The sequence below is a fragment of the Lissotriton vulgaris genome, chromosome 4_1 (genome assembly GCF_964263255.1).
Source record: "Lissotriton vulgaris chromosome 4_1, aLisVul1.2, whole genome shotgun sequence".
Classification (NCBI taxonomy): Eukaryota; Metazoa; Chordata; class Amphibia; order Caudata; family Salamandridae; genus Lissotriton; species Lissotriton vulgaris.
The window spans coordinates 398,022,464-398,047,129 of NC_141691.1; the positions used below are offsets into that span (position 1 = coordinate 398,022,464).

At 46.0% G+C, this 24,666-nt stretch overlaps 2 protein-coding genes across 3 annotated transcripts in view; one reads left to right on the plus strand and one right to left on the minus strand.

Annotated features, from left to right (window-relative positions):
• CHM (CHM Rab escort protein) overlaps nt 1–24,666 on the minus strand; it is a 980,660-nt gene that overhangs the window by 71,021 nt on the left and 884,973 nt on the right. The gene's annotated exons all lie outside the window — the stretch shown is intronic.
• LOC147718798 (uncharacterized) lies at nt 11,959–14,421 on the plus strand. Its single transcript, XM_086966782.1, has 3 exons — nt 11,959–12,067; nt 12,209–12,349; nt 12,550–14,421. The coding sequence occupies exons 1-3, from the start codon at nt 12,007–12,009 to the stop codon at nt 14,355–14,357; spliced, it is 2,010 nt and encodes a 669-aa protein (XP_086822908.1). The 5' UTR covers nt 11,959–12,006; the 3' UTR covers nt 14,358–14,421.

Below are 24,666 nucleotides of genomic sequence, written 5' to 3' on the forward strand. Positions count from 1 at the left end.
GTCATGAAAGATTTACAGGAGAACCATCCAAGATTCACACAAATTCTATTGCACTTTTCTTGTAAGCCTGCTTCCTTCCCGAACAATCATTCCCGCGTGGCGTTTGCTATCTCCTATATGACCGTGGATGCGGCCAACTGGGCAGTACCCTTGGTTAAATATGACATTCCACTCCTGTCTGATTGGGACTCTTTTCGTCGAGAACTTGAAAGAGTGTTCGATAGGCGTGCTACCATGATGTCAGCTGACAGGGAATTACTAGTATTAAAACAAGGGAAACAGGACTTGGTCACCTATTTGACTAAATTCAATAGGTTGATAGCAGAAACTGCATGGCCCGAGGAGAAACGGATGTCGTTATATTATCAGGGGCTCAGAGACGACATGAAAGACGTTCTCGCTCAAATAGACCTCCAGCCTAGAACATACACAGATCTGATGAATCTGACATTGCGACTAGACCATAGACTAGCAGATAGGAGAGGTGAAAGGGTTTACGGTCAGGTGGAGAAAACAGAGAAGGGTCTTAGACCCGCTTCCTCCTCCACTGAACAGAAATCTGAACCTATGGAGATCGGAGCAGTTAGAGCCCCTTTGACCAGAGCTGAGAGAGAAAAACGCAGAACTTTGGGGTTATGCATGTATTGTGGCAAGAAAGGCCATTTCGTGAGAGACTGCCCCACGAAACCGAGAAAGCCAGGCACGTATTATAGTAACAAGAGAGTGGCAGTCACTACCATGACTTCTCAGAGGCCAATCAATCCAGAAGCCTTGCCAGATAAGGAACCAGAACAACCTACCGTGTTGAGAGTTCCGTCTTTGGCAGGGTCTGAGGTAACTCCTTCTGTTTCACACATTGTTATGCAGATTTGTCTCACGGATAACAAAGGTTCTCATAGCATAGAAGTAATGGTAGATTCGGGAGCTACCGGGAACTTTATTGATAGTGGGCTGGTACAGTGCCTGGAGTTGCTTCGTGTACCTAGGAGCACTCCTGAAAGGGTCTTAGCAGTGGATGGGAAGCCTCTGAAGTCAGGGCCCATTACGGAGGTAACAGAAGAGCTAGAACTGGTCAGAAATGGGGAAGAGAATATGCATACTGAGAAAATAACCCTAAACATCATCGAAGCGCCTCAATACGAGGTGATATTGGAAATGCCCTGGTTATGGAAGCATAACCCCAAGATCGATTGGACTCAGAAGTCATTAAGTTTTGAGTCGGAACATTGCCTACTGTCCTGTGTCCAACCGGTATTTAATCACGTGCTGGCCCTAACACAAGTCTATCAGGTTGCCACCGCTGCTGAAAAAGAAACAATACTCCCCCAGGCATATGCTAAGTTCAGAGAGGTGTTCAGTGAAATTAAGGCAGAGATATTACCTCCTCACAGAGAGTATGATTGTCAAATAGACCTGATTCCCGGTGCCATATTGCCTTCTTGTAGGGTGTATGCTCTATCAGACCCTGAGACACAACACTTGCGGGATTACCTGGACCATTATGTTGACATAGGGTTTATACATCCTTCCCGCTCACCTGCCGCCTCACCTCTGTTTTTTATTAAAAAAGCGAATGGTGAGTTGTGAACATGCCTGGATTACAGGGTTTTGAATAAAATCACTGTACAGAATCGCTACCCTCTTCCACTCATCCCAGTCTTGTTGGAGCAGGTGAGAGAAGCAGTCATTTACACCCGACTAGACTTGAGAGGGGCTTATCCCCTGGTCCGGATACGAGAAGGCGATGAGTGGAAGACGGCTTTTAAAACCCGCTACGGCCTGTTCGAATACCTAGTGATGCCGTTCGGGCTTTGTAACGCCCCGGCGGCTTTTCAGTTCTTCCTGAACGATGTGTTGAAGAGTTATGTTGACAAGTTCGTGGTCGTCTACATTGACGATATTCTGATATACTCTCAAGACACAGAAAGGCATGGTAGTGATGTAACACAGGTGTTGCGGAAATTGCAAGAGAATGGATTGTTCTGCAAGCTGAACAAATGTGAATTCCATGTGCAATAGGTGGAGTTTTTGGGTGTGATTTTGAGCCCCTCTGGGTTGTGTATGGCTGAAAGGAAAGTTTTGGCGGTGCGGCCTACCCCAAAGAATGTAAGAGATGTGCAGTGCTTCCTTGGGATTTCAAACTATTATAGAAGGTTCATTGCTCACTTCTTGCAACTGGTGTCCCCCTTAATACGTCTGCTAAGAAAGGGGCGTCCTTTCTGTTGGACTCAGAAAGCAAAGAGCGCTTTTGATTTCCTCAAAAAGGCGTTCACATCGGCCCCCATTCTACAACATCCTCAGATTGAGGTGCCTTTCGTGGTGGAATCTGGCGCATCCGACATTGCTATTGGGGCTGTGCTCTCTCAGCGAGATCGCTTTTCGGGGCAGCTGCATCCAGTAGCTTTTCTGTCCAAAAAGTTGAGTTCGGCCGAACTGAACTATACGGTGGCCGAAAAAGAGTTGCTAGCCATCAAGAAAGCATTTGAGGAGTGGCGGCATTACTTATGGGGGGCCAAACATCCTGTCACAGTCTACACCGACCACCGAAATCTATAATATATGAAAACCGCCCGACATCTCACACAACGTCAAATACGATGGATGCTCTTCTTCGCAGAGTTCGACTTCGTAATACCATTCAGGCCAGGGTCAGACAACAGAAAAGCGGATGCTCTATCCAGACAAGAGGATGTGCTAGAAACACGAACCTTCTCTCCTAAAGCCATCATTTCACCCGAGAAGGTGATGTGTTCCCTCACTACGAAGAACTTCCTAGACGAGGTAAAAAACCAGAGAGACCAGGAAGAGTGGAAGCTATGGGCCAAGTACAGTACGTCAAGGACTCTCAAACATGGATTGCCCTTCTTTGACAACAAGCTGTACCTTCCCTCCATAGAAATCAGATTGAAGGCATTTAACTGGTGTCATGACTCAGTGTTGGCTGGACATTCTGGTGTAAAAAAGACTTTACAGCTCATGCAGAGACAGTTCTGGAGGGAGCACATGAAGGACGATGTAAGTCTGTGGATTAAACAGTGTGATGTCTGTGCTCGGGCCAAAGGAGAGCATTGTAGAGCCAAGGGCAAACTGGTTCCCATGCCTACCCCAACGCAACCATGGCATACGATAAGTCTGGATTTTGTGGTGGGCCTGCCAAAAGACCAAGGGTGAGAAACCATCATGGTGGTAGTAGACAGTCTTACAAAAATGGGACACTTTATCCCCTGCAAGAATCTACCCACAGCTGGACAAACCACCCATTTGTTGCTGTCACAGGTGGTGAAGTTGCACAGACTCCCCAGGGTTATTGTTTCGGATCGTGGCCTGCAATTTATAGCCAGGTTCTGGAAAATGTGGTGCAAGTCTCTCCGGATCGAGGTGGCTACCTCAACGAGTTTCCATCCGCAGACGGATGGCCAGACTGAAAGACTAAATCAGACGCATAAGACCTATCTCCGCTGTTATGCAAAAGAAGCTGGCAAATCATGGGTCGCTATGTTGTGGTTAGCGGAGTTGTCATACAACAATTCATGGCACAGCTCTATCAAAGATTCCCCCTTCAGGGCCAATCATGGTTTCCATGCCAAGGTACTTCCTCTTACGATTCCCTGTGACATTACCAATCAACCCACAGTGGCGATGCTGATCGAACGCCTGCAGGCCTTACATGTCAAGATACGCGCAACCTGGACATCGCGAAACGTCTGTATAAGTCATGGGCTGATAGTAGGCGTCAGGAGGGTCCTACCTACAAGGCCGGGGATCGAGTGTGGTTGTCCACCAGGAACATCCGCTTCCGCTACAGAAGCATTTTTCATCCCTATTCATCGGTCCTTATCCGGTGGTGCGCCCTGTGGGCTCTGTGGCGTACAAGCTTAAGTTGCCTGCTTCTTTGCGCATACATCCGGTATTTCATTGCAGTCTGTTGAAACCGTAGTTGGGGGCGGCTAGACGTGCTGTGTCGCCGGTGGTTCGGGATCGACAACTGGAGTATGAAGTTCGAAAGGTGCTGGATTCCAAGACCAGGAGCGGCCGGCTCTGGTATCTCATCTCTTGGAGGAGTTATCGTTCGGAGGATGATTCGTGGGAACCCTCTTCGAATGTCCATGCTCCGCGGGCGGTGCGAGCATTCCATTTGCATTGTCCTGGTAAGCCTGGATCTAGGAGGCGCTTGGGAGGAGGGAATACTGTCAGGCGCTGACCGGAGCCTGCAGTGTCCAAAGGGCCTACTTTGACTGTCAAGTGTGCCCTGAACTACATCTCCCAAAATGCCTGATGGGGGAGGAGCATCGTCTATAATACCCAGTAAGGTACGGGCTGAGGTGCGCGTAATCTGCCGTTTGCATTTGGATTTCCTTGCATCGAGTTTCACGCTGGTTGCGTGGAGGCTCTCTCTCTGTTCCTGATTCCTAGCGGAGTGGCGTGCCCCACTCCAGTCCTTCCTTGTTGCGCTGAGGAAGCACTGCTCTCTCCGCCTCAAGAAGTGTTTTCCCTTTGGGCGCTGCTGGAAGCGTCATTGCTCGGACTGAAGCTCTCGGAAAGGAAACCAGTGCACGCAAAAGAACATCACAACCAGAACATGCCAACATGCCTTTGCATGAGCATTACACCTGCGCTGATAGCTGCAGTAGGCTGAACTGAGGCTTAGATCATGTTCAGAAGAAAGTAGTGAAAAACGACTCACTTCTGAAGCTGAATCCTCCAAACGGGCAGGTTACAAGGACAGGTTATTTTGGAGGGTATCAGGAGACCATGAAACGAGTGTGGGGTTGGGCTATAGGTCCTTTGCGTACAATGCACTCAACTGGCAGCCTGATGCTAAAAGCCTAATGTTGAAGGCTAAGGTGTGAATCACAATTGCCCTTTCTGAGCAGGCACTACAATTCTCTGGAAAGAGTAACTTTTTCTGCTGTAAGGGATTAGTAGAGTGAACTCAGGGGAATTCAAGAGAAACTTGCACTACACTGTAGAGGAAACTGAAAAGTACTTGGAGCAGGGGTGAAGCAGGTTAGGAAAGATCTGATCCAAAACGTTACACAAAATGGGAATGTGTGGCAAGTGCACAGATATATTGAAAAGGAGGAATATGGAAGGATTTGTAGAAACTGGTACTGTTAGGCTTCAGGAAGAAGACAGTTAACGTATTAATGCAAGCTGCACAGTGCCTCAATAGAAGGACCCAAACTATTAACTGTTTCATAAAGTGTAACCTTGGCTCACCTTTGGTAGCTTGCTCTGCGGAGAAAGAAAACCCGCAGAAAAAAACGATGAAGTGTTGTGCAATTTTCAAGAAAACATGGATGCAGTTAATAGCAGAGTCTGTACAAAGTATAAGTTAGAAGATGAGCTAGTAATAAGACAAACAGAAAATAAAGAACAGAGGATAAGGGCAAAATAGAGAAATCAAGACCATGAAGGAATAACTCTAATAATATTCAACATCTGGTTTCACTTGGGTTAAATATAAGCAAAAGTAGGCAAAGGCTACAAGAGTGGTTGTAGAATTTAAATTCTATTGAAATGTATTATTTACATTTAAACAGTTTACATTTAGAATTTTCGATTTAAAAGAAGGGTATATAAAATTCAGTACTGAAAATAGACTAATCATAGGGGTCCACTAGACAACAGATTTGTTGCAAGAATAATCATCAGGGAGCAACAGCGGTTCAGATAGTAGGGGTAGGGTGAAGTCAGTTAGTTATCTAGTTGCTCTCGTCTGCTTCTTAAGGGACATTCTGCAGGTTTGTGAATGTGCAGGGCAAACGGGGCAACACTGCAGTACAGCAGTATAGAGTCCAATCTTTCAGAACTGGTTAAGCGACCTAGCTCACTTCAGGTCCAGAGCACAAAATGTTTCTTTTTGTTGGTGCTTCAAGACAGGCCGCAGTGGCATTGTCCTTTTAAAGGAGTTCTAGGCATCCTCTTCCTCAACCGCTATAACTCTGAGAGGGTTAGCAGCTGTCCACAGCAGACTAGCGTCCAAAGGATCCTGAAAATCTATTCAAGGAATTAACCTTATTAGTTCATTGATAAAGACCGGTACAAGGTATTAATGATGTCTATTGGATTTCTTTGGGAAACCCTGGTTCCTAGAAACAGCAGGCACTGAATTTTCCTTTATCCTTGGTTCCAGACTTTTTCTTCCATTCAGTGAGCTGAGCATGATTTCTAGCCTGCCATTGGTAAACAATCTTAAACAATCTCAAGAAAGTTCCCAGAGTCCCAACACCCATTTTTTAAACAGACATTTCTTGCTCTTGGGGTATCAGAATAAATCTTCAACACACAACGACAGGGACCATATAAGAAGCTGGAAATCTTTCAGTGAAAACAGAACTTTCGTTTGCCTCCCGCTAGTGTCAAACAATCCCCACTCACTAAATAGAAGTTCCTCCGACAATACGGACTGGGGCCGCTGGCCTCACAATAGAACAAGGAGCCCAGAGGTATGGGATGGAATTCCAGTTTAATAGGCAAAGCAGCTATCTAACTATGTATATTTCCCTGGGAAAGGCAGCTAAACTCTACAGCTACTCCTATAAACCTGCTATTTAGTGGAATAGATCTACTTACTTGAAGGAAGATGAAAATGGCTGCTTGTAAGTAGTAGCATTTTGTAGTTCACTAGATGTAATTAATTACTGCTAAATTCACACTGGCCAGAGAAGGCTCAAAGTATGTATTAACATAATTGAGAACGAAAGTAAATTCATTTTTCTCGGCATAATTATATTCTTCTCAAACTAAATACATTGTTTTCTTCTCAGATTACAGTTCTCTCAGATCAATGTACATATACACTGTAATTTTAGTATCAAGAGCAATCACCAGGCCAGTTTTATAATACTTAAGTAGTAAGAAGGGATACCTTCCATCAAAAAATCCTGGTCGCAAAAGTGACAGCGCTGGTCGCAAACTGCTGGTCGCAATTTTGACAGCTTTTGACATGTCTGGTTTTAAACTTCTGGCCTTATTTTTGACAGTTTAAAACCAGGACTGTTTAAGACCAGGGTTTGATCAGCCCCTGACCTTAAGCAGTCTGGTCTTAAACTTCTAGTCTTAAATTTGACAGCTTTGCTCTGCTGCAAAACATGAGGTAATTGTGTATATGTTAAAAGTGCATAGAAAAAAACTACATGGTTGTAGGCTGGAAATGTCTGTGCATTTTTTTAGAACTGGGGTTTGCAGCCAGCTGATGTTTGAACAGCTGGTGGGGGCAGTCCTGCATTCCCAGCCCAGGGCCTGGGAAGAAGAATGCCCCATCAGCTGTTTGAACAGCTGATGGGGCAGTCCTGAGTTCCCCAGCCCAGGGCCTGGGAAGAAGAATGTGTCATGTAGGTGTCAAAGTGGCAAAGGGGCCTCAGAAACCTACCAATAGTAATTCTCTCTAAAAAATAAGTTACTACAAACCCCTTATAAAATAATAAACCCCAGCCAGCCCTGAGATTTGAGATAAGAAAAAAAGAGAGATGGCCTGTAGAGCAAAGCTTCCCATTGTCTAACCCCACTCTTCCCAGGATAGGCTCACACATCACAAAGCCACTGGTCCCAAATTTGACAGGTTAGTTCCAACTTGACATGGCTGGCAGGAAATTCATGTGAGTCCCAAGGTAGATCCTGTTCCCGGGCTCCCTACTTCCCAGGAGAATGTGTCACGTAGGTGTGAAGAGTTTTGCGCCGGCCCCCATTGTCTAACCCCACTCTTCCCAGGATAGGCCCACACATCACAAAGCCCCTGGTCCCAAATTTGACAGGTTAGTTCCAACTTGACATGGCTGGCAGGAAATGTAATATGTGAGTCCCAAGGTAGATCCTGTTCCCAGGCTCCCTACTTCCCAGGAGAATGTGTCACGTAGGTGTGAAGAGTTTTGCGCCGGCCCCCATTGTCTAACCCCACTCTTCCCAGGATAGGCCTTGAGTTTGAGTAACAAGGATAGAAAAAAAGGATCCCAACCAAAGGCCATCAGGGCATTGTTCTAACCCCCTAAAGTCATAAAGGGTGTGGGGGGGCTTCTAATTAGCATGCTTGGACAGGTATAAAAGGCCCCTCAAGGAACACTGCCAAACACCCATTCAAAACCCCCCCCCTTTGAGGAGTGACTGGCGTGGATTGTTCTGCTGTACCTGGAGGACTCCTGCACCAGCAACCAAGTCAAAAACCTTTGTGGATTTCTACACCATCAAGCCCTACAAAACCTTGGGGAGTGACTGGCCTGGATTGTTTTGAAGGCACAGAGCCAACCCTTGGATCCTAAGGCGAGAATGGACCAGAGCAACTTCTCCCAGATTGACGCAGCCTGCCAACATGTAAAGAAGGTAAATAATGGATGGTGCAATGTTGTATTAGGGTGTTCATGTAGTTTAAAAAAAATAAAAAAGTTGTACTTTTAAAAAAATAGTACTATGTAGTGTGGCTTGTAAACTGTTACTCTTTAAGTCTATGTGCTGTGTTTAATGTGAATAATGGTGACAAAGAAGTTTTTTTTACAAGATGTGAATTGTAATGTAAATGTGCTTAAAGTGAATAAAGGCTTTGCTGATGCATTGAGTTTAAAGCTGTGTGTGTGTGTGTGTGTGTGTGTGTGTGTGTGTGTGTGTATTTAATGTTAATAAGGGTGGTGGCATAAGTTAGAGTTTGCAGGGTTTGTATTTAAGGGGTCATAATGTTATAGGCCTTAGGAGGGTACATGTAGAGGGGAAGCGTATATTTTACAGAGAATAGAAACATTTTTACCAGGCTGCTGTACATTTAATATCAATAAAATGTTAGAGGCTACTACTGTTTCAGGGGTGCCAGAGGTTCTTTAAATAAAATACATGGTATACATATAAAAATAAATAAAATGCATTATTGTACTCACCAAGTTGCTGTTTTGGGGGCTTTTCGAGGATCAGAAGTGTGGGGCTGTATCTGTGTAGGAGAGCCTGTAAGGGGTGAGCTGGAGGGGTCCAGGATGTTCAGGGTCCTGGAGTGCATCGTTTTAAAAAATCCTCTGGAGATGCACTGGGGTTCTGGGTGGGGAGGTCTCTGGGCGTCCCTGGGGGGGCTCCGGTGCCCTTGTGCCGCTTTTTAAAATAAAAATAAGCCCCCATGAGCCCTCTTGAGGCTGATGCTGCTCGGGGGGTGCCACGGGAGGTCTGTGAGGGGTCTTCAGGGCTCTGGGGCCCCGCTTGCCGCTTTTTTTTTTTGTTTAAAAATCGCCCCGAGTCCGCTTCTCCGGGGCGCTGTCGAGGGTTAGGGTCAGGGTGTCCCTGGGGGCTCAGTGCCCCGATTGCCGCTTTTTTTTTGTGTTTAAAATTAATCCCCCCGAGCCCGCTTGATGATGGCGCTGCTCGGGGGTGTTGTGGGGCCGTGTTCTGGGTGTCTGGTGGGGGCTCCGGGGTCCCCAATGCTGCCTCGATCCATCGTTTGTTTTTAAAATTAATCCCCCTGAGCCCGCTTGAGGCTGGCGCTGCTCGGGGGGCTCTGAGGGCGGGCTCCGGGTGTCTCTGCAGGGGCGCCGGAGCCCGAGTGCCGAGTTGTCCCGCTTTTTTTTTGTAAATGCCCCCGAATGCTGCCTCGATCCATCGTTTTTTAAAATTAACCCCCCTGAGCCCGCTTGAGGCTGGCGCTGCTCGGGGGGCTCTGAGGGCGGGCTCCGGGTGTCTCTCCAGGGGCGCCGGAGCCCGAGTGCCGAGTTGTCCCGCTTTTTTTTTTGTAAATGCCCCCGAATGCTGCCTCGATCCATCGTTTTTTAAAATTAATCCCCCCTGAGCCCGCTTGAGGCTGGCGCTGCTCGGGGGGCTCTGAGGGCGGGCTCCGGGTGTCTCTCCAGGGGCGCCGGAGCCCGAGTGCCGAGTTGTCCCGCTTTTTTTGTAAATGCCCCTCAAGTCCGCTTTCACAAGGAGCGGCTCGAGGGTGCGGGGGTGTAGGGCTCCGGTGTCCTTGGGTGGCTGTGAGGGTCCTGGGAGGGCATTTTCCCACGGTCCCCACGTGGATCCAACAGAGCAGCTGTAGCAGGGAGGGCGGACGCTTCACCGGGCCTGCAGGGGCATGGTCCGCCCCTTCAGTGATGTCAGCAGTGCATCACTGTAGGGGCGGTTCAAGCCCCTGCAGGCCCAGTGTGTGTGTGTTTTTTTTTTTTTTTTTTAAAACATTTTATTGAGAGAAAGCGCGAACACGATAGTGTTACAGCGCTGTACATAAGAACCAGTTGCAAAACATAGGGATTTCTTAGAGGAATCCCTGACTGTCACAGGTCTCAAAGAACTATGGGAAACTCCTTTACCGCATGTGCAGTTCAAGCGTGTTGTAAACAAGAGCATAAAAAGTCAATCGCACTTGGAAGATAAAGCGACTTTTTCACAAAGGCGACACGCTTGGATGACTCTGGCCACATATAAATCGCCTGGGCGACAGGCATATTTTAGTCTGGGGTACGGCAGGAAATCAAAAGAAGCCTTTTTAAAATACAGGCTAGGAATTTTACCCTCTATTCCACATCTGCAACCATGGTTGAGAAGGGACTGTGGGACAAAATGCAGGCTGTGTGGGGCAGAAAATGAAGATCTCGAACACCTATTATGTATCTGCCCAAGGCTGAAAGAGGAAAGAGTAGCCCTGTTAAAAACTGCCTTCAACGAACAAAAAATCCGCACATGTAGACAAGCGGTTCTTGCTTGTTTTGACCCAGGCCTTCCCCCACTAAACGGGAAGTTGGTAAAATTCTTGAAATGTCTGGAACTGAAACTAAAAAATCTGGCAGAGAGCACAAGACTGGACTAGTTGAAAATGGCCAAGACTTTACACCATGACCACATACCCGTATCAAAACGTTTTTATTAAGTTCTCTTGTTTTAAAAAATAATATATTTTTCTTTACAATCTTCTATCTGAATGCATGAACTATCAATGTACTTTTGTAATGGTTTTAATTAACCTAAAAACAATAAAAATACTTACTTACTTACATAGGGATTTAGGATTACAGGTATTACATAAAAGATGCCAAAACAGAAAAAAATGTAAATGTAGCGCGAATTTCACCCTTAAGTGTCAGAGCGCTTTACATAAGCACCAGTTGCAAAAGATAAGGACTAAGAATTACAGGTGTTACATAAAAGATGCCAAACAAAAAAACTGCCAATATAGCGCAAATTACAAGAGCAGGCTTTAAGTTACATGGCCAAAAAATTTCAATTGTGTGCAAACAAAATACATGTGTTAGCAAGTGGGGTATTACAGGAGGAAAAAAGTGACATGTATGACGGTTACAAAAGCAAGCGTTAAGCTACATGAGTAATAAATAAAGTGACAAGTGTGTAGGTTACAAGAGAAAACAAAGTACAATTAGAGGTATAATCCTGCAATATAGGGTAGACACTCAAGCACAAGAATAAGCGTTATGTAGGCAATTGTGGCACTGGCACAACTATCAAAAGCACACAAAAAAGTGAGAGGGCGCAACCACGGTGTTACAAGAGAAAAGGGGCATGTACATGTTACCAAAGAGTACCATGAACCTAGGGGCAGTTTTTGTAGGTCAGAAGGACTATGTGTACCTAAAGTGATTTACCCCATAAGCAAAGGATATGGCGCAGGTTGTTTTTAACATATGTTTTAGCGCAGCACATACAACGCTTTTTTAAAAAAATGTCTGTTGTTGCACCCCTCTAAATAGTTTTTTAAAATGTATACATGAATTGATTGAAGTTGTGATACTTTTATTTATGAAAGGTGCTTTAAATCCTGTTCTTTTATTTAATATTTAATACAGATGCAAGACCCTGCAAATGCAACCGTCACCAATGTACCCTCTGCGGTGGACACAGCTGTAATAACTAGCAGCGATGGTCACTTGTCAGCCCCGCAGCCAGGTATATATATTTAGAGTTGTGTAGTTCTACGTAGTTTTGTACACCAGCAACGCACAAGTTCTCTTTTTTTCTTTTCTAATGTGGGTCTCATGTCTGTATGCTTTTACAGCTAATGACACCGACCTACAAGAAGCTTATGACGATCTTATGTTGTTCCTCGAGGCTCAAGACGCTATGAACAATGTGCAAAACACTACAGTTCCTACAGGTAATTAAAAAGGCCGTTGTTATTTAAACTGTCTAAGGCGCTAGGGAGTTGGCGGAGTAGGACAGCGTCCTGACCCTGAGGGTCTATAGAGGTAATCCTCAGAAAGATGACTAATGTTGGGTATTATTTTTTTCTTTACAGGTGTCCCTATGTTATGCCAGGACGGTGCTGAGGTCCATGAGGCGGCGCAATGTTCAAAAGAAATTCCTTTGAAGAGGAAAGCTTCAACTTCTAAAGTGGGACCTCTGTCAAAGAAAAGAGCTGCAAAAAGACCTCTTTCAGGTGTGTTTTTTATAAAAGGGTGTGAGAAGTACTAGAGGCGTTACAGACTCTCAAGCAGAAGGGTACAGCTGGTTGTAGGAAGGCCTATATAAAAAAGGTGCCTGTGTAGAACTTAGGATGGTGTTGATTGTACGTGTTGTTTTTATGCTTACCCTAATATATATATATATATATATTTTTTTTTTCTGTTTATATTTTAGAAGCGGCTCAGAAACATGCTGCTGAAGAGAGGTCGGCGCCGCCCTTAACGGACATAACATCCGTCCAGAACAACAGAAGCGGCGCAAAAGTCGTGAGTAGGCGTGTACGCCAGGAAAAACTATCCACGTACTACACACCAAGCAACACGCTCAACAACCATCTACAACAATCTATTCTGCACAGGGGAGGGGCCAACACTGGCGGTATGCTTACAAGCCCTGCCTCCCTTAAGAAGAATCAGGGGGACTCAGAGAACCTCCCCAGCCCTTTAAAAAGGGTGAAGGTCTGTAAGGTGTTCACAGACACCCAAACAGAGCCCTTAAACCAAAAGAAGACAACGGCGGTGCTCCACGAGGGCCTTGCAAAGCTCTTAAGCCCTGAGAAGAAAAGCCCTAGCACCCCTGAGCCCCAAGCTAACCCCTTAGATTTATCTATAAAAAAGGATGCTAAGCCCTTGAATGAGGCCTATACAACCTTGAGCCCCAAGGAGGTGGTAGTTGTACCGGTGGTTGTAGAAGAGGCGGCGCCGCCACAAACCCCTAAAACATCGCGCCTCTCAAGAAAACATCTGAAGCTAAAACCGGGGGTCCCTAAGTTCCCGTTACCAGAGTCCCTCAACAACCCTAATACAAGCCAGGATCCACCAAGCGTCCTGAAACCCCAGACAGTGGCTAATAAAATAACTGTGCATGTAGAGGTGCACGCCCCTGAGCAAACCCCAAAGCCTGTTGTAAGTGTTCAGGCCCAGCCTAGGGTATCAACAGGTGGTAATGCGCAACCCCTAGAAAGTCCTTCTAGCATGAATAGCCACGCTCTTGAGGAGTTGAGGGGGATGGTATACAACATTGGTAGAACCCCAGAAGCGGTGTACCAGAGGTCTTTGAACACAGATGGCTTACAGAACACAGGTAACCATGCACCACACCCTAACACATACATTTCAGCTAGGCCCCAGGATTACAATGACAACTCCTCACAATCCTCAGACCCTTTGTCCCCGAGGACCCCTCCAGGAGCATACGACCCTACCAGTCCCACGGTCATCCACATGTACAGCCCCGTGTCCAGCCCCGATGCCAGCCCCGCGTACAGGCCCTTGGACAGTCCAGCTGACAATCCCATGTACAGTATCGTGTCCAGTCCAGTGGCCAGTCCCGTGGCCATCCCCGCTGCCAATCCCGTGTACAGTCCCGTGTCCGGTCCCGGGGCCAGCCCCTCTGCCAACCCCGTGTACAGTCCCGTGTCCAACCCTGAGGCCAACACCGCTACCAACCCCATGTACAGTACAGTGTCCAACCCTGAGGCCAACACCGCTGCCAACCCCTTGTACAGTACAGTGGCCAACCCTGAGACCAACACCGCTGCCAACCCTTTGTACAGTACAGTGTCCAACCCTGAGGCCAGTACCGTTGCCATCCCTGTGTACAGGGCCATGTCCATCCCCTGGGACATGCCCGTGTACAGACCTGTGTCCAGTACCGCCATAGCTGGTGGCAGTATAGATGTGCCTGAGGCGTTGTCACCATTTATAAGACCTCGCAAGGTGTGCCCCCCTAAGCAGGAACAAGATGGGTCTGTAAACACTGAAGAGGCATTGAAGACACATGTAAAAGAGATCCAGATGGCTGTTCGCAAATTAAAGCGACAGGCGAACCGTGCAATCATAAGAATGGATATGGGGTTTTCCAATCTCAGGAACAAGAGGGAGGCCCAACATCTGGTCGTGGCACGGGTTGGGGTGTGTAAAAAAGAGATCATACAGATGTGTCAGGCGGCTGTGGCCGATATACACGGTACACACTCATGACTATGTCAGTACCAGCCCCTAAAGACCCCCACAGCCATTGTTACTCCTAAGAGGACCCCAAAATATAACCGTAAGGTCCAGAGATTAGTGACAAAGGCTGTATGGTTCTTAAAACTACTCAGGCAACGACCATCGGGGGCCCCACAAGCCCTCAAACAAGACACCCCTGTTTCCATAGACCCCTTCAAACAAGATACACCTGTTTCCCTAGAACCCTTCAAGCATGGTACCACAGCTTCAAGATCAACGCCTGAAGCATATAATCCAACACTTCACCGCCGACAATACATAGGGGCAGGGTCTAACATACCTAGGGTCGGTCATTTGAAGGGGGTCGGGGGGCTGGCTTTAAAACTCCAAGCACCCCAACATTCCGAAGGACCTTGGGGTGGAACTGTAGCGGAGGCCTCCATGAACAAGACAACCAACGACAGTGACCTACCTGTTCAGATAGGCTGGGGCTTGGTATCTCGAAAAGCCTGGGCCCGTAAAAAAAAACAAAAGTGGCTTAATAGTACAAAGCAACGCCGGCTTTTAATAAATAAGCTGAAGAAGGCGAGAATCTGCGCTACCCGCAGGCTTACAAGAACCCCTGAGACAGGTCCCACCAGGACCTCCCAAAATGACACAACAGAGAACACCTCCACAAATCACACTCCTACTGATGAGGGCCCAGAGCCCTTGTTTTTAGAGAGTGTTAGAAGTTACACTCGCAATGTAGAGAGGTTTAGGGCCGTAGAACACTATGAGGAGTTTAGATTTGTTAACCTACACCAAATAACATCAACCACTCATGGTGTTCTGGCTATACATCAGGCTGTGCAGGAGCTCATAGAAAGGTTGTTACACGATGTGGGGCCTAATGACTTTTTCCAACTCCGCTTCCAGGGGCAGGGTTTTGACACGCCGTTGTTCACCAGGCGTAAGACCCGAGATGTTTTTGACGCTGTGCAATTTTTAGAAAACCTCCAAAGGCTTTTACAGAGTAAGGCAGAACTAGTCGCCTATGGCACTTTTAGAGTCATAGCCCTCATTGTACGGGGGCGTGAGGGGGGTGTTTCCAGACCCTTAAAGAGCGTACTATACAGTAAAATAATTGGTAAGAAACAGATGTGGCTGCTCAATTTTACCAACGCCACTGCCAATACATGTCTGGCGGCCAGCATCGTGGGTCTGCTGATGGCTCGCAAGACCCCTGACGCTGTCATCATGTCTAGAGCTGCTGAAGCCCATGAGGATCTTAAAATACCTCCTGACCGAATGGTCGGCTTTGGCGATATAGGTCTTTTTGAGAACTATTTCGCCGTGACGGTGAAAGTTCTCTATCACAGCGGTTCCTGGAAGTACTTTACAACCGGGGAACCTGTGAGAAACAAGACCGTATATGTCCTCCACATGGAAAATCATTTTTACGGCATCTTGAACCTAAAAGGTTTTCTGGGGGCCAAGTATGTGTGCGCCCACTGCGACCATATATACAACAATAAAACACACCACCAGTGTGAAATGTGTTGTAAGATGTGTCAGAGGGTTGGTTGTATAGAAGACGCTACCCTGAAGGTGAGGTGCAGCACGTGTAGGCTGTTTTGTCGCTCGCAAAACTGCTTGAGCATACACGAGAAATCTTTCAAATGTGTCCCTAAAAAGGACTGCAGCGAGTGTGGGCGGTATGTTGCAACGGATCACAAGTGCAAAGGTATGATATGCCCCCGTTGCCATGTGTCTTACGAGGCCGGAACCAACCATCAGTGTTATATGGTTAAAGGTCCACCTCAGACCAAGACCGAAGACTATATAGTGTTTGATATAGAGTGCACACAAGAGACAGGGGTACACCAGCCTAACTACATTTACGCACACCATCTAACTTCCGACGACAGTTGGGAGTTTGAGGGACGAACGTGCGTTGGTGATTTCCTGAGCACTTTCATTCAAGCCAAATTCCAAGGATATACCATGCTCGCCCACAACTCGAAAGCCTATGACTCCTTCTTTATTCTACGAGACATGATTCGTGAAAAGATACAAGTGGAGCTCATAACCCAGGGGTCTAAACTGATGCTGATGACAGTATGCTCTTTAAAAATACGCTTCATAGACACCCTGAATTTCCTACCCATGAAATTGAGCAAGCTGCCAAAGGCCTTTGGGTTCCCAGGGTGTAAAGGTTATTTCCCACACTTTTTTAACACCTGGGCTAACCAAAATTATGTGGGACCCATGCCGCCTCCTGACAGCTATGGGGTTGAATACATGATGCCTGATGAGAAAGTGAGCTTTCTACAGTGGTACTCTGAAAACCGTGAAAAGGAGTTTCACTTTCAAACAGAGTTGAAAGCTTATTGTCAGGCTGATGTAATGATCCTTCGGCAGGCTTGTAACCTCTTCAGAGATGTTGTGGTGTCTATGACTAAAGAAGTCAAGGACTTGAAACCTAAGACCTTGCCTAAAAAAGTCAAGGCCTTGACACCCAAAACCCCTGGAATACAGCAAGCGGTCGAATACATAGACCCATTTCAAAACGTCACTCTGGCATCCATGTGTATGTCCATCTACAAACACATGTTTTTAATGCCTGAAACTATCGCTCTAGTACCGCCAGACCTCTATAACGGTAAACAGAAACGTTATTCAACCCCCTCTATCCAGTGGCTCATGCACGTCTCTGAGAAGGAAAACATACAAATTCAACATGCCTTACAGGGTGGTGAATACCGCCTGGGCCCCTATTACCTGGATGGGTACTCTGTAATTAAGGGTGTGCCGACAGCCTTTGAATTCAACGGCTGTTTTTACCACGGCTGCCCCAAGTGTTACAAACCCCACGAGTATAACAAAATGCTGGGTGCCAAATTTGAACACTTATACAGGCGTACTCTGACAAAGGCCCAGTATGTTGAAAACCAGGGCTTTGCTATGAGAGTTCTTTGGGAGCACGAGTGGTTAGACATGTTAAAAACCGACACAGACCTCTGCTCTTTTCTTAAGACTCACCATTTACCCACACCATTGGAGCCCCGTGATGCCTTATTTGGGGGGCGTACAAATGCCATACAACTGTACAAGGTCGTTGGTGAGGGTGAGAAATACACTACTATGATTTCACCAGTCTGTACCCTTTTGTGAACAAGATGAAGTTGTACCCAACGGGTCACCCCACCATCATCTATAGAGATTTCAAGCCCCTATCCGAATACTTTGGGCTTATCAAATGTGAAATCTATCCTCCTAAGCAGCTTTACTTCCCAGTGTTACCATGCAGAGTCGATGGCAAGCTGATGTTCCCCCTATGTCGAACATGTGCGATGCTTAAAGAGATTGATGGCTGCAGACACACCGATGAACAAAGGATGCTCACAGGGACCTGGTGTAGCATCGAGGTACAAGCTGCCTTAGAGAAAGGGTACAGGATCGGTAGAGTACACGAAGTGTGGCATTTTAAGAGCACTACAACACAACTCTTTGCCCCCTACATTAATTTGTTTCTCAGAGACAAACAGGAGGCCTCAGGGTATCCTGAATGGTGTACTAGTCAGGATGCAAAACAGAAATACATCGATGACTACTACGCTCACGAGGGTATCCGTTTACGCCCCCATCTGATAGAGGTCAATCCTGCACGCCGACAGTTAGCCAAACTCTGTCTCAACTCCTTATGGGGAAAATTTGCACAGCGCACAAACCTTTCAAATACCACTTTAATATCAGACCCTGATGAACTGTTCAAGTACCTGTTTGCCCCCTGCTACGAGGTGTCCAGCTGCGAGTTTATCGATGACGATACCGCAGCTTTGTGTTGGAAATACGCCCAAGAGTACCCCACATCGAGTAACAACATAAACATTTTCATAGCCTGCTTCACGACAGCCCACGCTCGTCTAGAGCTTTACGGGGTTATGGATAAGCTCCAGGATCGCTGCTTGTATCACGATACAGATTCTGTGATTTTTCTGAGCAAACCGGGGGATGAAGACCCTCCTCTAGGAGATTATCTGGGTAATCTAACCAGTGAGCTAGATAAGGATGAGTATATAAAAGAATATACAGCCTCAGGGCCTAAGACATACAGTTACCGGACCAACAAGAACAAGGTGTGTATGAAGGTCAAAGGGATAACCTTAAATGTCAGCAACACTGTAAAAATCAATTTTGATAGTCTGAAGAATCTGGTACACGAATACGCTACAGCAGACGATTCTGAGAATGCTAAAACCATAGTTGTGAACCAGCCCTGCATAGTCAGATCTAAAAAGAAGTGGGAAATCACAACCCAGCCTCTACATAAAACATTGCGAGTTGTTTTTGATAAAAGGGTCCTAACCACCGACTATAAAACACTGCCTTATGGTTATTAGGTCCATTAGAGAGACAGCCGCCACAGTATGGACACCAGGTTGCAGCATCCGTTCTCCTGCGTGCTAGCAGGACCCTCAAACTGTGGTAAAAGCTATTTTATAAAAAAGCTCTTAGAAAATGCCGCCTCTGCTTTATCACAAATCCCTAACAACATTGTATGGCTTTATTCATGCTGGCAGCCTCTTTATACAGACTTGGGCCGTCGGTTCCCCCATATCAAATTTATAGAGGGCATACCGGATAACCTCAACGATGATGAGCTACTACCACCAACCCTTGTAAATATGATAATTGTTGATGATCTGATGCGTGAAGGTGGTGATCATCCAGAGTTAGAGAGAGCTTTTACTCAATATTCACATCATCGCAATCTAAGCATCTGCTACATTGTGCAGAATTTGTTTTACAAAGGCAAGAACAGTAGGTCTATAGCTCTCAACGCTTCATACCTTGTTTTATTTAAAACCCCCCGTGACAAACAGCAAATAGCTGTCATAGCTAAACAGATGTACCCTGGAAACACACACTTCTTCATGGAGGCCTTTAACGACGCTACAGCAAAACCCCACGGGTACCTGTTGGTAGACTTAAAAAATGAAACTCTAGAAGACTATAGACTAAGGGCTGATATTTTTCCACCAGAGCTACCTGTAGTTTACACCCCAAAGCCCAAGACCAGGCCCTATAAAAAGCAGCGGTGATGTCTTTTAGAACCATTTACAGACCAGCCCTTATAACGCTCAGTGGTGACCATGTCTACACACCTACGCCACAATTTAGCTCTCCTGAAAATGCTTGTTACAGCCAGCCCCCAACACCGAAAGGCCATCCTGGGCACCGCTTCTGACGATTTAGTGGCTGCCATTTCAGAAATAGCCCTAAACACCCTAAAAGGCAACGTCCCTATATCAAAGCGTCAGTTACAGGTTCTGAAGAAGAAGAAGGGGCTCATCAAGAAGCTCAGTAATAAAAGGGCCTCACTCATAACAAAGAAGAAACTGGTGAAACAGTCTGGAGGTTTTATAGGTAACTTGCTGGGGATAGCTATACCTGTAATTACAAGCCTCCTTACGGGTCAGTGATGGAGCATGCCACAAAAATGTATCTGGTTCCTAGGCAGCAAATGGAGCAGCTGGGGGCCACCACGGACAACGCATGGGATATCCGTAGAAATGAGACTTTACGCTTGGATGCTGAAATTAAAGACATTTTGAGCAGGACTGATCTAAACCCCTACGACAAGGCTAACCTTTACAACAACACTCTCAAAAAAATCTTAAATTACTACACCCAGTGGAATACCGAAAAGAACAAGTTGACTCTATATACCCCAGACTCTGAACAACCATCTGCTCAGGCCCCCGACCCTCAGCCCCTACAACCGCCTCCCGATGATGCGACAGCCTCAGATACCTTTGTTGGAGACCTCCTAAAAAATATAGGTCAAAGGCACAGAGGGGCTGCGCAGATGTTGATGAGTAAACTAGCCGCTTCTAAAGACCTAGTCTCTTGGAATGAGCTAGGTGAGTTTCTCTACAAGGGCCAACCTGTTGCAGGGTCGCATATGTACGATCTAGTGAAAGGTCTCACACACCCCAAAATCCTGACACCTCAAAATGCACCGCGAGGCTGGGAGCAGTTTCTGCAGGCCGCTGCTGAACTCAATATACCCTCCACGATCGTTGGTAATAATGAACACCGCAGACTGCTAGACAATTTGAAGAGTCCCCTACTGCCATCGCCTACAGGTTCTGAAGTCCGAAGGCTATCCCCTAAATGGGCTACTCCTGCACCGTCGGTGCCAGCTCGAAAAAAAAAGACAGCTCCTAAATCACCCTTCGCATGGATTTATGATTAATTGTGTGTGATTTTTATTCCTATGTTTCTGCAATAAAGTTTTGTCAACTAAATATTTGTAATAAACACCTTGTTATAACTTTACAAACCGTCTCAGTCATCTTTAAAAAAAAAAACATTTTATGGTGCATGTATATTGAAATAACAAGTCTGAATACATGTTTTTAAAAAATATAATGTCTTTTATTTTATACGTTCAACATTAAACATACAACTGTTATAAACCCTTACAGTTTTGACAAGGTACATATTCTGTTTTCACAGGTCTGACCGATACCCTGGTGTTTTCTTTTACATATTTCGCAACTATAATATCATTGTTAACAAGATCCCCCGGATATAGATTTAAGAAATTTCTAAACGAAAGACCCTGTGACATTTTACTGATAAAATAAATACAGTGTTCCCCGCATGTGATGGCCATGGAATCCTGAACCCTTAGTTTGTTATACTCCACCACAGCTGCAGCTTTTTTCACAAACTTGAATATAGGGGGTGTATAGAGTCTGTGCTCAGGGAACTCTGCGGTACTGTCAAACACCGTAACCTTGTCAACATCTATAAACATTGCTGCCCAATGTGTCCCAGCCTGGTCATGCGGGTCTGTGTTAAAGACTAGGGTGCATGGTCTTTCTGCCCCTATTTCGGCTGGTAAACCGTCGCTAGGGAAAACACCCAAAAAGTATTTCCTAGCGTATTTATGTCTGCTTAAGAAGTCACGTATCTGCACAGTATCCATTTCACAAATGTTTTTAAAGATAGTCAAACAAAATCTGCCTTGCGTGGTTGATCTGAATGATGCTGTCGAATACAGAGAATACGACCATGTTCACATTAGCCACCAGTGGATCTGCGAATCGTATTTCAGCTTTTAGATTCCCATTTTTGACCAGGTTGTAGTGATCACCATCTTCCATGTCAGGTGTCAGGTCGAATGCGAACAGCGTGTATCCACGGCCATAGCCTTCTCTTGACACCGCTACACCGCAGTCCCTTTGATGCTTTCCTGTTATCGAAACCAGTCCTTGATATTCCCTGATGTAATGACCGGCTGCAAAACTGGGGGTGTAGGGTTTTGCAGGAATCACATTGCCCTCATGGACCAGCGCCGCGTAGTTGATGTTGTAGTGTTTAAAATTGAAGGGGTTTGAGGCATAGGTGCCACTAAAAGCTGTGTTGTCCACAAACCCTATGATGATGAGCTTTGGTAGTTGTCCCAGAAATAAATTCTGCTGTTGTGTTAAGCGGGTACCTGCAGGGATGCTGAATACCTTCAGAGCTACTCTTTCCACAGCATACTTGGCGTTGGATATTTGCAAAGCTTCGGCGTGTGCTAACCTGACGCTCGGGGACACTTTCACTCTCTTTACAAACAGGCTCGCAGACAGTATGTTCAACTTGTACTGTTCTGCATCCCCGTTGATGAGGCAGAATGAGTCCTTGTTACGATTGAGCTTGACTTTAAGATCAATTCCGTTGATGAGCAGTTTATCTTGGAAGAAGAGGTCCGAATGTATGCGCCCCAGGAGGTCAAAGGTACGGCTGGATGCAGCATGCCCCGCTCTTTTTATAAAGCCCTTGTTATCACCATCCAGAGCTGTGATTTCAAAATGTCCGTGTGTATCCCTGTGAAAGAGACCAGCTGAAAGTTGTGTGTCAAGGGCGTCGCTACTGTAATTTAGAATGCTCTCAATGTAGGCTCTGTAGGCGTACATGTTATCGTTCTGGGTGATGAGTCGGTCGCCCAGGGTGATGTCCACTTGATTAAACATGGTAGCTAGAGGGTAAGCGATTGGTGCCACTTTAGCGTCATCGTCAATGTCGGACCCATCCGCTTTTACGATTTTACACATAAGATGCAGCAGAGTGTTGTTGAGATCCAAATACATATCCGTGGCCCCTGACACATAAAACTCTATAGGTGCCAGCGGTGTCAATGCTGCTAAAGGTGACACCTCCATGAAGAAGCTGTTTTCGATGCTGGTCTGCGTGGGTTTTAGACTGAACAAGTCCAACTCTGATTTGGCGCACTCTCCAGATCCACAATGTACGAAGGCCATGGCTGTGTTTACAAGGCTTTAAAAAATATTTACTTTAGAGCCGGTTCGCTTCTTCGCAGCTCTCTTCCGTCTTGGAGCTCTTCTTTTCTGAGGGCGTTTTGAAGCTGTCCTCCTTTTTTTATAGGGGGCTGGGGGGCCCATGCGTCTGGAAACACGCCGTTTCCTTTTGACACTCGCACGTGGTTTATACATCAAACCGGCTCCTTCTTGAGGTTGCTTGTTCATGCGTTCTGCAACCGCCGATGTAACAGACCCCACTACCTCCTGGGCAATGTTCGTGGCAGCCGCCTTCACATGAGGTTTTGCAATTTCATAGCCTCTTCTCAGGAAAGGCATAGCTCTTCTAAACAGACTCCTAAAGAATCCTCCTAATCCAGCCCCGTACATAACAGGTGAACCTTGAAAGTACGGTGGTCCTCCATAACCGGCTTGACTTCTGTAATAGTCTCTGTACATAGACGGATCTCCGTACGTTTTCATAACCACCATGATGGCTGCTTAATACCCTCTGTCGTGTCTAGGCCTTAAATGAAGCTTGACAATAACTTTCCCGTATTTAAAGGCCACCGGCTCAGACTGATCATCATAGATCATAATTGAAATAGTGTCAAAATGGTTTTTAGAAACTGCGACGTAGTCAGGTTTGTTAAATTGTATGTTGACCATGGTATTATTATCACCCTGTACATGCACCCACCTTAACAACGGCGAGTAACTATCACCTATCCTCTGAGACTCCACAATATCGCTGTACACGTAGAGCGTGTAGAACCCCCCATTAATATCGGGGCACGTGTGATCTTGTTCCACGGGGCTTTTCACATGTTGTACTGTCCCTAAAATCCTTCTTAATTTACCTGAGCAGTTAAATAGAGTGTTTCGATTTATGGATTTAAGAAACACCTTCCTTCTCACATTATCTAACACCAGATGAATATTCGGATGTGGTTCTATACTGGCTATGGATTTGTTGATGGCTTCGATAATGCTTGAAACGTGCGGGTAGTAGCCTGGTGGGAAGGATGTGTGTATGCCCATGGGGTCCTGTTCCCTCTTGATGTGAAACTTGGTTTCGGCAGCGGTAAATGTATTCCATGTTCTAGGGTATTGTATTTCTGTTAGGGCAACCTCCCAGTCCCCCTTCAGGTCCACAGCCTTAGCCAGTTTGACGGTGTAATTAGAAATCTGATTGTTGGGGAACATGTCCTTAGAAGCGTTGGATGGTAAGGTTATATAAAAGGGTGAAGTCTCCATCGTCGCAGCGGCTTTTAGTTCACACACCCTTCAGGGAGCTGGCCAATACCCAACTGTTAAATTTCTCAGGCCAACCGCGCCATTTGACATATGCCTGGCTCTTAGCCCCTGTACCTTTCCTTTTCAGAACCTTTTCAACCCTATACACCCTGTTCGGATCATCGGGCACCTTTTGTAACTCTTCCTTGTAAAAGGACCCCGACACCGTTTCCCCATCGTAGTCCTTTAACCTGTAAATATACAGCCCTTCCTTAAGCTCCACACTTTCCACTATAAATATTTCATCACTAAAGGTCTGCTGGTAACCCTTCGTGAAGACTCCTTTCAGTTTAGAAATCCTTACGTGATCACCCTTTTTAAATACAGACTTCTTCACCATGGTCCCGAAGTTAGGCCCATACACATTTCTCCAAACATTTAACGAATTATCCGGTGTTACCTCTTCAGGGGCCATTTTGATGGTTCTATGATAACTGACATTATATACAGCTAAAAAAGCCTGTAGAACATCCACGTATCTGTATGTATTGTTGGCCGTAAAATACCGCCACATCTTAGACTTTAAAGTTCTGTTAAACCTTTCTACAACCGCTGCTTTTACCTCTGTGTGTGTTACAAAATGTTGAACATTGTGTTGCTTTAATAATTTCTGAAATGACTTGTTTAAGAATTCTTTTCCTGCGTCTGTTTGTAGTTTTTGAGGAATACGACCCTTAGCGAAGATGGCTTTAAAAGCGGCTGTGACGCTAGCTCCACTTTTATCACGCAGCGCCTCTGCATAC

Coding starts and splice junctions, on each gene's coding strand:
- LOC147718798 (XM_086966782.1), top strand. CDS start 12,007: ATGTTGTTCCTCGAGGCTCAAGACGCTATGAACAATGTGCAAAACACT. Junction 12,068..12,208: donor AAACACTACAGTTCCTACAG/GTAATTAAAAAG, acceptor TTTTCTTTACAG/GTGTCCCTATGTTATGCCAG. Junction 12,350..12,549: donor TGCAAAAAGACCTCTTTCAG/GTGTGTTTTTTA, acceptor TTTATATTTTAG/AAGCGGCTCAGAAACATGCT.